The sequence below is a fragment of the Pleurodeles waltl genome, chromosome 7, assembly GCF_031143425.1.
Source record: "Pleurodeles waltl isolate 20211129_DDA chromosome 7, aPleWal1.hap1.20221129, whole genome shotgun sequence".
In the NCBI taxonomy this organism is placed as follows: domain Eukaryota; kingdom Metazoa; phylum Chordata; class Amphibia; order Caudata; family Salamandridae; genus Pleurodeles; species Pleurodeles waltl.
In genome coordinates, this window is record NC_090446.1 from 1,212,753,090 (window position 1) to 1,212,767,864 (window position 14,775).

At 45.8% G+C, this 14,775-nt stretch overlaps 1 protein-coding gene across 1 annotated transcript in view; it reads left to right on the plus strand.

The window, feature by feature from the left end:
- Positions 1 to 14,775, plus strand: part of B3GNTL1 (UDP-GlcNAc:betaGal beta-1,3-N-acetylglucosaminyltransferase like 1) — a 1,877,148-nt gene that overhangs the window by 231,514 nt on the left and 1,630,859 nt on the right. Inside the window, exon 5 of the mRNA XM_069200350.1 lies at positions 8,647 to 8,712. Coding sequence (XP_069056451.1) covers positions 8,647 to 8,712 — 66 coding nt within the window. The remainder of the gene's footprint in view (positions 1 to 8,646; positions 8,713 to 14,775) is intronic.

Here is a 14,775-nt window from a genome sequence, read left to right on the forward strand (position 1 = left end):
GAACACAACATTTAGCTAACATAACTTCCTACAAGAAACTAAGGCTCATTGTTGAAACTTGAAATATCTATGACAAGGAAGTACAGTGAGCAGAACTGAGAAAGCAGTAGCTTTCCACAGTGAGTTTTTAATACGTTGTCTAATATACAATGTTTGCAAAAGCATTTCAGTAAAGTCAGCATACCATTTCAACACTGTGCTTCTGGAAAAATACTGAAAGGTAGGCCTCTTTACTAATGATAAAACATGAAAAAGTAAAACAATTTCATAATAACTTCAAACCATTAGTTTTGTAGTACACTTATATTAATCATCTTTTGTCAGTACATGCAATTATAATTTCATCGAAATACATTTTCACAGCCATTTATTATTTCACATAGAAATCTAAGCGGCGTACACCATGTCGACCACATTTTAAACATGCACGTTTTATTTTCTAACACACGTTTCTCTAAGTTAGGCCTTTTAATACATACTGAAACATTGGAATGTTGGGAGCTCCATTTGGAGACAATGGAGTGCTCTGGGCTTTTACTGGCTGGTAAAATCCCATAGCGTCAACATTCGAATGTTGTTTGTTCACAGTAACAGCTGATTTTAATCCCCTCGGGCTCTGTGAGGACTTTTATTTATGAGAACATTCTGCCCTCTAGTGGCAGAATGTTCTAATAGCTTTATAGCCCTTTGTAGCTGTGCTATACCGGCAATTAAAGTCACGCTCCTATGTTAAAGGCCCTTGCCTTCGGCTCGGACCTTTAATGCTAGAGCGGGCCTTTAATGGCCAGTATTGCCCATTACGGCGGGCTCTAAAGCTATATTAATCATTTTGTTTTGGTTACTCAATTTTTATTAATCATTTTTGCTTTCTAACAATACTAAAGGCTAGTGATTCACTACTTTAGTCCTAATTGAAGCTTGTGCATCACATTTTTAGTGCTGTTACTTGTTGGGAATGTTCCCATCGCGTGGGGAAAGAGGGATGCGGTGGATTTGAAGGTTAGTTCCCCTGAACAGATGTACCCGGATTTAAATGATTCTATATAATTCTAAGAGAAAGTCCTGGGCAGGGAAACAAGCATTGCCAAAGACAACCGGTTTCCCCAATGCAAGATCTGTTGGCTTTGTCAATGTTTATTTAGAAATGTTGCACAGCAGCATAGGCTGCTGTGTAAAATGGCTTAAAGTAAACATTAAAAAAGCACTATGATGCGAACAGCGTTGATTGAGTCACAGGCTGTGTTTTTCTTTACATTAAGCCATTTTGCAAAGCAGCCTGCACAGCTGTGCAACATGTCTGCAAAAAATATTGACAGAGCCAGCTAGCACTTCAGTTTGTTAATGATTTTTTTACACATGTTGCACATGTGGTTTACAAGAAATTTCGCAATCACAGTGCAAGTGCTGTGCAGGCAAAACCTAAAAAGGGATATATGCCTAAAACAAGCATTGGCAAAGGCAACAGGTTTCACCTATGAGTCCTATTGTCTTTTTTAATGTTTTAAGCCATGTTAAACAGCATCACGATGGCTGTGCACCAGGGGAAAAAAAGACCTATTGACGTGACTGTTGCATCATTTTGTAGGCACAAGCATGTATTCAACACACATGCATGCGGTCACAAATGGCGCTGTTTTGTCTTTTTTTTTTTTTTTAACCGATCTGAGATGGATCGGTAATTTTTTTTAAAGTAGCATGAAAGCACTGTCTTAAAACTCAAAGCGCTTTTTAAAAAATGAATAAACGATTGATGAGCTGGTTTCAGGAGTGGGCTGTGATGAAGTAACATGGCGGGTGGGGAGAAACAACAAGTGGGGGAGAGCATGGCTGAAGGAGAACAAGATAGAGTGTGGGGGCAGAAGCACACAGTGAAAAAGAGCAACGTGGAGTGGGAGGGCAGATGCACAAGGGTGAGAGAGCAACAAAAATGTGGGTGGTGAGAGAGAAGCACATGGACAGAGAGAGCGAGGGGGAATAAAAGTACACGAAGTAGTGGGAAATCACATACACTTTATGGCATGCTTAAACAAAAAGAAAAAAGAAGAAAACATGACTAAAGTGGCTGTGCTTCATGGCAGGGACAAACACAAGACTGATAAAAATAATCTATTAAGAAGCAGCCAAATAAGAATGACAGTAAAGAAACTAATGATAAGAAATGGTGGGCTCCGAGCCCTTGTATGTTCTTGGTATGCACAAAATATGTGTTTAGGACAATTTAGTATTTATTTTGACCAGCATAAAACAGTCACTCTCTGTTTTAATAAAACATGATCAGCTTTGTATGTGATGTGGCTGTTCCCTTAGTGGTACTTGCAGATGACAATAGTGTACTATCGTAATTTCCTCCAGGATAATTTCTGAATCCTTACTGGGCAAACTCACATCATGGATTCAGTTCATGTTTCCAGTGGCAGATTATCAATTATACATTTCCCAACATTTTTCTATTTTGTCTCCATCTGCCAGTGTTCAATAGGTCTCAAATAAATACATCTTCTGTTTGTCTATATATCTATCTATCTGTCTATCTATCTATAGTTCAATTAACAAAAATGAAAAAGAAATACATATCAGTAGACAAATCACTCACTACAGTGCTGTCAAAACAATTGTAAAATAAAGCTCTCCCTTTAAATAAAAAAACAATGGCGATTAACAGAGTTTTCTTTATTTGGACCAATAAATCCAACAAAAACATTATTTTGAACTTGTAGTCTTGTAATTATGACTACATAACATGGTCGGGCTGCAAATCTGTGCCAGAAAAAATGGCATCCTAACGTAATAATAAATGAGAAACCGTCTTTAGCATGCAGGTACTACCAGGCAATGCCTTACAACATAACATACCTATAATTATGGGGATCTGCCATTGACCGCAATGAAGTGTGTATTTACTATTCTAACTCCACATGCGCTTTGATAGTAGGGAAGCTTATAAAGTGGACTGAGGCAAATATAACTGCACTTTTAGTTTTTTGATGCACTCGCTCAAAACTACCTAAACACACTATGGGAACAGGTCCTCATAATGCACCAGTCCTCATGAGGATTGTGTTTGTCTGGGTCCGACAGTGTTTACCAACACTATGAGGACTGATTCAGTTCTCACAGCATGGGACACACACACACACCACACCACCCCCAAAAGCTACATTTTGAGGGTGGGGTGGATAGTGGTAAAGGGTAGTAAGGCTCAATTTAGGGTTTAGGGGTGGATAGTGCTAAAGGTTGGCAAGGGTAATTTTGTAGTTTAAGGATTGGTAGTGGTAAGGGTCATTTTGGGAGTAGGTCATGATAAAAAGCGGTAAGAGCGATTTATGGAATTGGGGTGGGTAGTGGTAAAGGGTGGTAAGGATAATTTTAGAGTTTAGTGGTAGGTGGAGGCAAGGGTAATTTTACGGTTTAGGGTGAGTAGTCATACAGAGTGGTAAGGTTTATTTTGGGGTTCGGTGATGAGTAGTGGTAAAGAGTAATTTTAGGGTTTAGGACTGGGTAGTCGTATCGGGTGGTAAGGGTAATTTTAGGGTTTAGAGGTGGGTAGTGGGGAAGGGTAGTTTTAGGCTTTAGGGTTGGGTAGTGGTATAGGGTGGTAAAGATAATCTTAGGGTTTAGGGGGTGAGTAGTTGCCTTGGGTTTAGGTGTGGGAAGTTGTAAAGTGTGGTATGGGTAATTTTAGGGGTGAGTAGTGGCAAAGGATAGTAAGAATGGTTTCAGGGTTTGTGGTGGGTAGTGGTAATGGGTAGTAAGGGTGATTGTAAGGTTTAGGCGGTGGGTAATGGGAAAGGGTTTTAATGTAGGGCTTAGGAATGGATAATGGTAAAGGATGGTAATGGTAAGTGTAAGGTTTAGGGGTGGGTAGTGGAAAGGGTAATTTTAGGGTTTAGGAGTGGGTAGGTTTAGGGATGGGTAGTGGTAAAAGTAATTATAGAGTTTAGGGGTGGACAGTGGTAAAGCGAGGTTAGGGGGAATGTGTAAAAAAGGGATGGTTTTAGGCTGTTCCCTTGATAAAAAATAAGTTCAAGATTACAATAAAAAATATATATATGTTTATGTACATATTCACTTAAAACAAAGGTTGCAGGGATGTTATAGTTAGGCTCACATTTTGCACGCCCTTGTTACCTTTAGTTTTTTAAGTGAATTTCTATTTATTTAAATTTTAATTCTATTTCCTAATAACTAGAATAGTTTTTTTTAGGGAGTTTCTATGTAATTTATGTTTTTTTTTTTAAATGTAAAGTAATTTTCATTACTATATGTTAATCCAACCACCTCTCTGCGTGGCCAGGCCCTGCAGCCAACCCCTACAACCAGCCATTCCCACGCGAGAGTTGGCTGTAGGGCCTGACCTGCAGCCAACCCCTATAAAAACCTAAGCCTGGCTGTGCACAGCCTTTGGCCATGTACATTGGGGGTTGGCTGTATGGCCTGCCCTGCGACCAGCCCCTATTAGACCCAACCTCGCACCTCGCCAGGCCTGGTGGCCAACCCCTATAACCACTCAGTCGCACACTGCGCACAGCCTTTGGCAGTGCGGAGCGGCACATGGCTGCCAGGCCTGGCCTATAGCCAGGCCCAGCTGCCAACCCTCCTGCATGCACCCAAACCCAAGCTGTGCACCGCCTTCGGCCGTGCACAGCTTGATCTTGGATGCAGTGGGTGGTTTTTTTTTTGTCCAGTTTTTTTCTGGATCCACCTGTAGATTCTAAGACCCACAGATCCAGCCATGGACCAATGATGAAGCAAATATACAAATTCTGCAGTTTTTTGCCCATGAGGACCTCTCTATGGCCCTCATTATGACCCTGGCAGTCTAATGACCGCCAGGGCCATGGTGGTGGTTTCGCCGCCGATGGGCTGGTGGTGAAGACCGCCCCATTATGAGTGAGGCGGGTTGGCATCTGCCAAACACGCCACATCCCCGCTTAGACCACCGGTGCGGTTGGACCCGCCGGGCCGGAGATGAGCTTCTCCGACCCAGCGGTCCAATGAAGACCCCTAGCGGTATTTTGAGCCAGCTTTCCACCAGGGTTTCCGCGGCAATAGCACTGCCACGAAAACCCTGGCAGAAAGGCTACCGGTTACAGGAAATTTCTTTCCTGTCACCGGCAGATGACTCTCCCACCTCCCCCCCAGCAAGTAAAATAGCCCCACATGCCCCCCTCTATTCTTTCTTCTTTCAGCAGGCAGAACTCTGGACATTGTGCCCAGAGGTCTGCCTGCTCCTTTAGCAGAAAGTGCGGACTGCAGTTAACATCTCCTCTCATTTGAAAGACTGGCTGTCTGGTCACACAGCAGTTCTTCAAGTATGCCATGAAAGACTTGGAACTGGAGCAAAGTGGAATGGTTTGGGCCCTACTTAATACATATTTTTTAGACGTGGGTGAAGGGTTCACTGTTGCATCCTCCAGAATTGGTTTAGGGTGGTACTCTTTTCAAGTGTTAATGATTGAAAGGCTGCTGTCTGCTCGGAGCAATATCAAAACACTCAGTGGGTTTGGTGTCCTAATGCCCATAGATCAGAAAATCTTAATTTGTCACAGATGTATATTTGTTCACATCAAAAAGATTTATTTTACATAACTTTGTAATTATTTTCCATCAGCAGGGAAACGGACCTAAAGAAGATGGCAAAAATGACACTGATAAACAGTATCTTAATTAGACAAAAACACACTTGTTCCTGAGTGCACATTTGTGCGTAGTGCTGTAACCGGAAAAGACAGAAAGACCCTTTTCCAGAAATGTATACATGCCAGTGTATTATCGTCAGTGTTCAACTTTACAAAGAACAAATATTTTCTGTAAACATGCTAACAAATATCATGTTTGATTGCAGAGGTGTTCTGACAATTAACAGGGGCATGCTTTCTGGATACAGTACCTCATGTTGTCTGCGCCCTTTGTCTTGCACTCTGCAAAGCCTTCCAGGAGATACCAGTTATAGTAAGCTGTTCTATAGTGTATGAATGTACAATTTTCTTGGTATCTGCAGAGTGTTTCTTGTGTGCAGCTGTTCATCTGGGGCGAACAAATGCACCTTTTGGGAGGGACCAATACCATCAAAGGCTCACTTTGTGTTAACCATTTGACGAGTATGCAAAATGGTAGTGAGGAATCAAAACTCAGGGGCAATCTCTAAACTGGACCACACTCAACATAGGAACAGTGAGGTTTGAGATTTCTGCATCTACTGTCCTTAGCCTCTCCAAAGCAGTAATCAGGGATAGGCAAAAAGTCATCCCTGACCTGGAAACCTCCTCAGCTTGCACAAAAGATACTGCTGTTCCACCCCTTACCAGTCGCGGTTCGCAACGGTCAAAAGGAGAGAGGCGTGGCTGGGGGAGGCAAGCAAAAATTGACAAACAATAAATAAAAAATAAAAAAATGTACCTGAGTTGCCACCGCTTTTGCCGCACCACTCCTCGATTGTTGTCACAGCAGGCACAGGCTCCCAGCCTGTCCTGCTGCCAATCCTAACGCTGCTGGCAGCATGAAAGCAGCGTTAGTATTGGCCAGAGCGCCCTGGCTTGTCACTCCGAGGCAGAGTTGGACATCTGCCTGCTGGGTTGGAGAGAGCCCAGTGCGCATGTGTGTTTGGGCGGCCCGAGATGGCCGGCCAAACATACATCCTTACTGAGGTGAGTGCTGTGCACTCCGCCTCCGTTCATGTCATCACACGTGGCCCTGACCCCTGAAAAATAAAAACGATAATAAACATAGTTTATTATTGTGTGTTTGCAGCTGCTGCTGCTGGCGGGAGACACCGCTCCACCGCTATAGCGGAGGGGCCGCCACTGGCCTCACCCCTACCATCAACCAGGTGACAGTGCTGAGAAAGAACTAAACAGAAACCCCTTAGGAACCAAAGTCTTCTAGGACATTTTAAAGGTAGCACTGTCTCCGTCCTGCTTGACATTAGTTTCCGAATCTCCACCATCCAGCAACATGAATGCAGGCAATATACTTCCACGACGTATGTCATAACTGTGTATTAAGTGACATACCAGTTACTTAAATACAGTGCTGAACTCCTGCAGGCACTAGGGTACATCACTGGATCCCGCAGGCACCGGCACTTAGTGTGCTGGCAGACCAATGCCGGGCGGTCCAGTATATCAGAATGTTCATAGGGAAGGTAACAGATAAGGATGTCTTTGGAGTTTCTATAATGGGGGAAGGAAGAGGCAAATTCGAACCAAGAAAGGGAACCTAAAACAACAAGGGTAAGAGGCACAAAACCGGAGACAATATAAGCAAGAGCAGGAACCCTACAACAATTTGAAAGTTGTCAGGTGCCATATTTCTAATTCTGACTCCATTTATAGGGCCCCAGAACCAATGTGAGTACTCCACTGCCTCTGACCTGGAAGTGTGTGTTTTGCAGTCCTGTGTGTGTTTATGCCCCAGATGTCAAGAGCCACTTCTCCATAGTTTCCTATTTCTCTTGAGAATTGAGTAGTTTCTGTTACTTAGTTGTATCTTGCATTGCTCCTCCTGCATTCATTCCTTGCAGAACTTGAGTACCTGGCAGATTCGCTGAGCTCATGGTTGCTCTGCTCACACTTAACATTGACTCTTCTCCCTGCATCTACTTTTGTGTATTACCCTTAGGCACTCCACTGTAGCCATGCCCCATATTGCACAAGACACATGTATAAATGAGTTTTGCCTTCAGAAAAAGCATACACAGGCAGATTTAGGGGATATCTGTGTCCACTAAAGGAGCACGTTTGAACTTAGACAAATATCTGTCAACTGTTCCTATAGAAGGTCTACTTTAGCCTTCCTATACATGTTCATAGCGCTCCTTATTTTAAAAAGATGCAATATGTTTTTGGTGCGCTACGTAAAGATACTCTTCTTTGCCTCTCCTTCTGGCAATATGACCCTCTGTGAAGTTTCTCGGGACGTTAGGTGCTCCTTTGCAGGTCGTACCCTAGTCGGATATCTACTTTTGTCCTGATGCACCACCAGTCCTGTTTTTACTGGGGACGTCTGACTATCTACCGTAATGCCTTTCAGCACGAATTTTTGAGTTAAGTAAAACTTTTGCCACACATGAATGAAGTCTTTTGTGGTCCTGGCCCAGTTGGCTTCCAGCACTGTTTTAAGCCTATCAGTGGGGCATGCCTCTCAGACTGTTGCGTATGAGAGAATGCAGCTCTCTAATAACGATAGTAGGAGTCCAGCAGCACATGACTTTCAGTGTTACAATAGGCAATCTTTTATACTTTGCTGACAAACATTTGTACCTGAAATAAATGTAATTATCTACTGTTTTTCCAACAAAGTTCAGTAGCTAGAACATAACAATTTCCATATTAAACGTGCTAGCAATTTTAAGTCATTTGCAATCTACTCTAAAATGATTTCATTCTTCATTTTGGCAATCCCTTTGTTTAGTGGATTGCATTTGTTTCAGAATCGGTTAGTTATTTATTCCTCGTGCATTTGATGTATGACTAAATTGCCATTGGTCAGGAAATCCTATTTTTTGCCACCACACGGTGTGAGGGGAGACATTCAGCCGGAGGTGCAGTGAATTTACAGTAAAATCTAACAACAAATCGTCTTGTGTGTCTGAGATCAGGACTGTGACCTTGTTCATGTTCCATAACAGTGTGCTATTTATTACAGGATGACGTGATGATGCCTGGGAGAGTGCGTCTGCAGTGTGAAGCTGCCATTCAGCACCCCAAGAGTGTGAGTACAGCATTTTCACTTGCTTTTGACGATTTCAGAATTTTACTTGAAGTTTGCGAGTGGCACCACCCGATCTGGAAGAGTAACTGTTATGAAAACACAGAACGGTAGAGAGATAAATTGGTAGCTCGCTTGACATACGATCTATTGCACGGCAGAAGTGTGCCTGATAAGGGCTTCTTAATTAGTTGTTTTCAGGTTTGGCTACATCCAGCTTTAACTTCTCCAGAATTCATCCCTCAACGTTGAAAACAAAATATCGGGAATTGTGGGACATCCCCTTCAACCATTGGTCCGTTTGGGTCAAGCCCCTTCAGTCATTGTTTGAAGGAAGTGTTATTGCCATTTTGTAGTTTGGATCAGGTCAGAGAAGTATTTCATTCTCAGCGTTAGCTATTAACTGTGTTAGTCTGCATGCTTGAGTGGTTCTCACTGCTATGCATAAAGAGTGAAGTGATGCAGGCCTGTCCTGCAACAGAGGTCCTTCTAAAATAGTTCCCACGCTTTTGTTGTTACTGCACCAACAGTTTTATTTGACCCTAGATGTGAGTTTGTACCAAATTATGAATTGTACTTCAGTAGTGTTTAGTAGCAGTAGTGCTATATTGCACCAATGGTGATTTTTCACCACAATGTGATTTTTGCACCAAAATGTGTTTTTGCTCTTAAATGTGACACTTCAGTGCTGTTTACTTTGCACTAAAGATGATTTTCATCTAAGGCTGATTTTGGCCTAAAAGTGATTTCACATCTAAAATGGTTTTGACACCTAAATCAGATTTTTGCTGCTAAACATTTTCCACACTAGGGATGTTTCACTAAGGGTGATTTTCCACCTTAATGGGCTGATACCTAAAGTGAGGTCAAACTGATGCACACCTTGTCCAGCTAACATGACATACCACTACCACATTTTCTCTCTATACTAAGTGGTGTTTCACCTTAGTGTGATACTACACTCCTACTGACTTTGTACCAAATTTGATGATTTTGCACCCACACATGATGTTGACTCCAAAGAGTATGGTATGTGTTCCATGACATTTTTATACATTCATGGTGATTTTGAATCTCAATGTGAATTTGCATATAAATGAGATTTCGCTTCTATATGTGACAAAACTATACTGCTTACCTTATACCAAGTGTTATTTTGGAATATTAGTGTAAATTTGCACCTAAATATGTTTTTATCACTTAAGCATTTCCACACTCTGTTGATGTTGCACCAAGGGTGATTTGCCCGTTAATGTGATTCATGCTTCTAAAAGTGTTTACACATTCCAGTTGACATTGCACCTAAATGTGTTGTCCCTCCTAAAGTGTGCTCCAAGTCTTCACACACTCATGCTTTTGTTGTACCATAGGTGATTTTACTTTAAAATGCGAAAGATACTATAGCAAAACTTGTTTGGGGGCACAGATTATTAGGCCACACCTGTATTAGTTGAAACCTTTTACTGTGGCCTGACCTACTATGACACTGCAAACTAAGCATCAGGTACACCCTTTCAACACTTGACCATCATCAGTCGGTCCTGCAGCCACCCATCAACTTGGCATCCACCTGGTAACTTGCCCTTGATGTTTCTTTGTTTATTAACTTTCGGCAGTTGTAGGCTGTTGGAGAGGGAGGGGCAATGTAACTAGTTCCCACTAACTAGTCCGTTGAGTCCTGAGCCACGGAGTTGCTCGACAAGGTCCAGGTACAGCTTACTAGCGTATGTGCTTCCTCCTCCTCCCCACCCCTCCCACCTAGACCGATCTTTGTCGCCTAAGCTTCAGCAGGCACGGATTGGAAACATGCCAACAACGCACACATCAGCCTGCCAGCCTACAGTACAACTCGTGCCTCTCCTCTGCTTTTGATGAAAGTAACAAAGAAGATTTTGTGGCGAGGGTGAGGCAGTCCTACCAATATTTCACGTCATCTTATGTCGTATGAGGCCACCGGTGTAGCCACTTGAACAGCGGGAGGCAAGCAGGGGACCGCCATTGTCAATTCACCCCCTGGATTGGGCCGCATGCCAGGCTGCCGCAGGAGCCCATTGCTCAATGCAGTGAGGAGGAGAGGAGGTGAGGCGGCTCTGGCAGCTGAGGTGGAGTGTTGTGTATTTGTTGAAGTTGCGTGGGTCCCTGAACTGGGTACTCTGTGTCGAAGGCTGCCCTCGCGCGTTGCCGCAAAGGAAACGCAGAGGCAGATCTGGTGCACACACATGGAGACTGACTCCGTCAGCTCCAAACTTTATTTTCTAAGTTTTACCCCTGCCCCGCCCTCGCGCCCCGTAAAGCGCAATGACGTATAAGAGAGCCCGGGTGGCTCTCTACATCCCTCCCATGTTTTAATAATGAAGACAAAGAAATAGGAGGAAAAAGGAAAAGAAGAAGAAGAGAAATATGGAAATAAACAATGAAACGGTAGAACAAAGTACCGGCCGGACTCCACTCGTGCCAAGATGGTCAGCGTCCGTCCAGGTCATCCCGTAGGCCGGTCTGATGGACCGGGACGCAGTTCACAACGATCAGTTCAACAGACAAAGTCTTTCAGCCGACTGCTAGGTGCCGGATTGGGTCGTAGGTGATATCTCTCACCCCGACTGGGCGCTGTGTCTCCGTCCGTATCTTCCTGTCGGGTGACTCTCGGCGGACGGCACTACCGGGGCATCTTCGGGCACACTGTCCCCATCTTCCGGTGACCCCACGTCCCCGTCTTCATCCTCATAGCCTCCTGACGCCATCGGGGCATAGGCCCTTTTGAAGTGTGAGACATTCCTGGTTACTCGTTTCCTGCCCCGAGCGACGGTAATCATTGAACCTCAGACACCCACCACTGTCCAGGTCTCTGGCTCAAATGGCGTTTGGAACTTTCCTCCCGGCCGGCGACTCTTCACGACCACCTGGTCACCTTCCTGAAAATCACAGCGGTGAGTCCGCCTCCTCTCACTGGCGTTTTGATTTGTTCTTTGTCTGTGCCGTTGAGTGGCCTCAACATCCAACTCAGGGGCCTCCCACTGGGGACTGGTTGGGATACAGTCCCGTGGGGAAACCTTGAAGAGGAGAGCTGCCGGGGCGCATCCAGTGGTGCTGTGCGGAGTCTGCCTGTAAGCGCTGAAGAACCGGTTCAGACACCGCTCCACATCTTCTCCTTGCTCAACACCTATCCTCAGGGCACGGTTCAAAGTCCTCATAAATCTCTCCACGTCACCGTTGGCCTGAGGCCAGTAGGGCATGATCCTGCGGTGTCGTACGCCAGCCCATCCAGATACGTCTTGAACTCTTGCCCGTGAAAGGGGGGTCCATTGTCGGTTCTGACTTCTTCAGGGAGCCCAAACATCGTGAATGTCTGATCAAGCATTGGTCTCATGTTCTCAAAGGAGGTCGATGCAATGACCTCAACGACAGAAAACTTGGTGTAGGTGTCTACTATGACAGCGGTCAGCCTACCCTCCGGGAAGGTCCCAAAATCCATGCTCAATTTCACCAATGGTTTGTGGCTGGGGGGTTCGGTGATCACAGGGCACCCACGTGGCTCACAAGACGTGATTAGGCACAAATGGCATTTGGCGATCAGGGCATCGACTTGAGCGTCCATCTCGGGGAACCACACCTTGACGCGTAGTCGGGCCTTAGTCTTGGCCGCGCCCTGGTGACCTTGGTGTGCCAGCTCCACCACTCGGGACCATAAACTCTGAGGGAGCACAATCCTTCTCCCCCAGAGAACCAACCCTTCTCCGCCTATGGAAAGCTCGTCCCGCGCTCTCCACATTCTTTGCATCGCTGTCTTCTCATCGGGGCTTAAAGCTCTAGTTCTGCCCAGGAAGTGTTTCCAACTTCTGTTCTCAAGTGCTTCCCTGACGTGTGTCAGCACCCTGTCTGTTTCGGTGGCTTTCCCAATCTCAGTCGCCGTGAGAGCATTGGGGCAGGAGGACTCGACAACCATGCTCACGAATACTTCTGTTCTCCCTTCGTCCTGTTCGAGAGATCCTTCAGGTGATTTGCTGGATGGGTGTCTGGACAAGTAATCCGCCGGGTTATTCACCCCAGGTCGGTAGATGACATTGAATCTGTATGCAAAACGGCCCATCGTTCGATCCGGGGAGGCGCCAGGCACGTGCTTCCAGCGAACAGCGAGACTAGTGGCTTGTGGTCCGTCACCACTTGGAATTCATGTCCATATATATATAAATGGAAATGCTTACAGGCCCATCTGATTGCCAAAGCCTCCCGCTCGATCTGAGCATACCTCGTCTCAACCGCTGACAGCGCTCTGCTAGCGTAGGCGACTGGTGTCCACTCTTGATGATGTTGCTCTTGCAAGAGAATGGCACCGAGGCTTACAGGGCTGGTGTCTACCACTACCTCCGTCCTCTTACGAGGGTTGAAATAGGCCATTGTGACCACATCTAGCAGTGCAGCTTTTATGTCTGAGAATGCTTTCTCTGCGGCTAGGGTCCATTCCCACCTTTTGGTTGCCTTAGTCAGTTGTCGGAGAGGTTCTGCCATGGTCGCCAACTGGGGGATAAACCTGACGCAGTATGTCGACATCCCTAAGAAGCTCCTCACTTCCGTGGGGTTTTGAGGAAGGGGTGCTCGACGAATGGTGTCTGCCTTGCGCGAGTCTACTCGCAAGCCTTCTTTCGAGAAGATATATCCAAAGAATTCTATGGATGTCTGGTAGAATGCACATTTCTTCTTATGTAACGTGAGTCCGGCATCCGCGAGTCTCTGAAGGGTTGCCCTTAGATGTTCGTGATGATCCTCCCGGGTCTTGGAGTATATTAGGATATCGTCGCTCAGGTTGATTACCCCTGACAGCCCCGACAGCGTTTCCCTGATAGCATTCTGGAACACCTCAGCTGCCGAGGACACTCCAAAACTCAACCTCCGATTCCGCTGGAGTCCTACATGGGTCGAGAATGTTTTGACATTGCAGCTGTCTGGGTCGAGCTCCAGCTGGTGGTATCCTGAGTTCCGGTCAAGTTTGGAGAACTACTGTGCCCATTGAGGCCTGCGACAGTATCGTCCATGGTGGGTGTTATGTGTCTTTCTCGGCGGATGGCCTTGTTTGGCAGGCGCATGTCCACACACAAGTGAATGGCGCCTGGTTGTTTGGGTTTGGGGGCTATCACCAAAGGCGAAACCCAGGGCGTGGGTCCGTCCACTTTTTCCATCACCCCTTGGTCCTCGAGTAATTGTAGCTCTTTTTCCACGGCCGGTCTTAGATGGAATGGCACTCGGCGGTGTCTGAGTGCTACTGGGGTGACATCAGGATCGACGTGTAGTTTAACTCTCTTCCCTTTCAGCTTTCTGAGTCCTTCGAAGAGCCGAGGGAACTCACCGAGGAGGCGTTCAATGTGGGAGTCATATACTTGGTGTGCGAAGAATACCAGCTCTAGTTCCTCTGCCGTGTGGCATCCCAGCAGTGTGCCTCTGTTTCCGGTCACGACATAGAATCTGGCACAAGTTGTGAGTTCTCCGCTCGTCACTTACACCTCTATCGTGCCCCTCAGAGGGAGTGGGTCTCGTCCCCCATATGTGTATATCTTGGTGTTGCTGGGGGTTAGTTGTGGCGTGGGGGATAGTTGTCGGAACATGACATCGTCCATTACGTTAACTGACGCCCCTGTGTCTAGGAGCACTGTCACCGACGTATCGTTGATCACTACTGTGGTCATGGGGTGTGGTTGCCTCTTCTGTTGTCTCCAGCCAGTGAATGAGATCACAAAAATGTCATCTTCCTCGAAGACGGGCGTCCCGTCGGTTGTGTGCTCCCTGGGGGTACCATCATCGACCGTTACAGTCTTGACCCTGGCCTCTTTTTTTCTTTGGGTCATCTTGCCTGTTTCTTCCTGACCTGCATATCTTAGCGAAATGATTGGGCTTTCCACATCGGTTACACGATTTCCCCCTTGATGGACATATCGCCGCCGGCTTGTGCTCGTATCCACAGCTCCCGCATGTTCGTTCAGTTGACCTACCTGTGAGTGGGCGGCGCTCTAGGGGTTGGCACAACTGAATTGCGTCCACCTGTTCTTCTTTTACCTGTGTCGGGCGTGTAGTTGG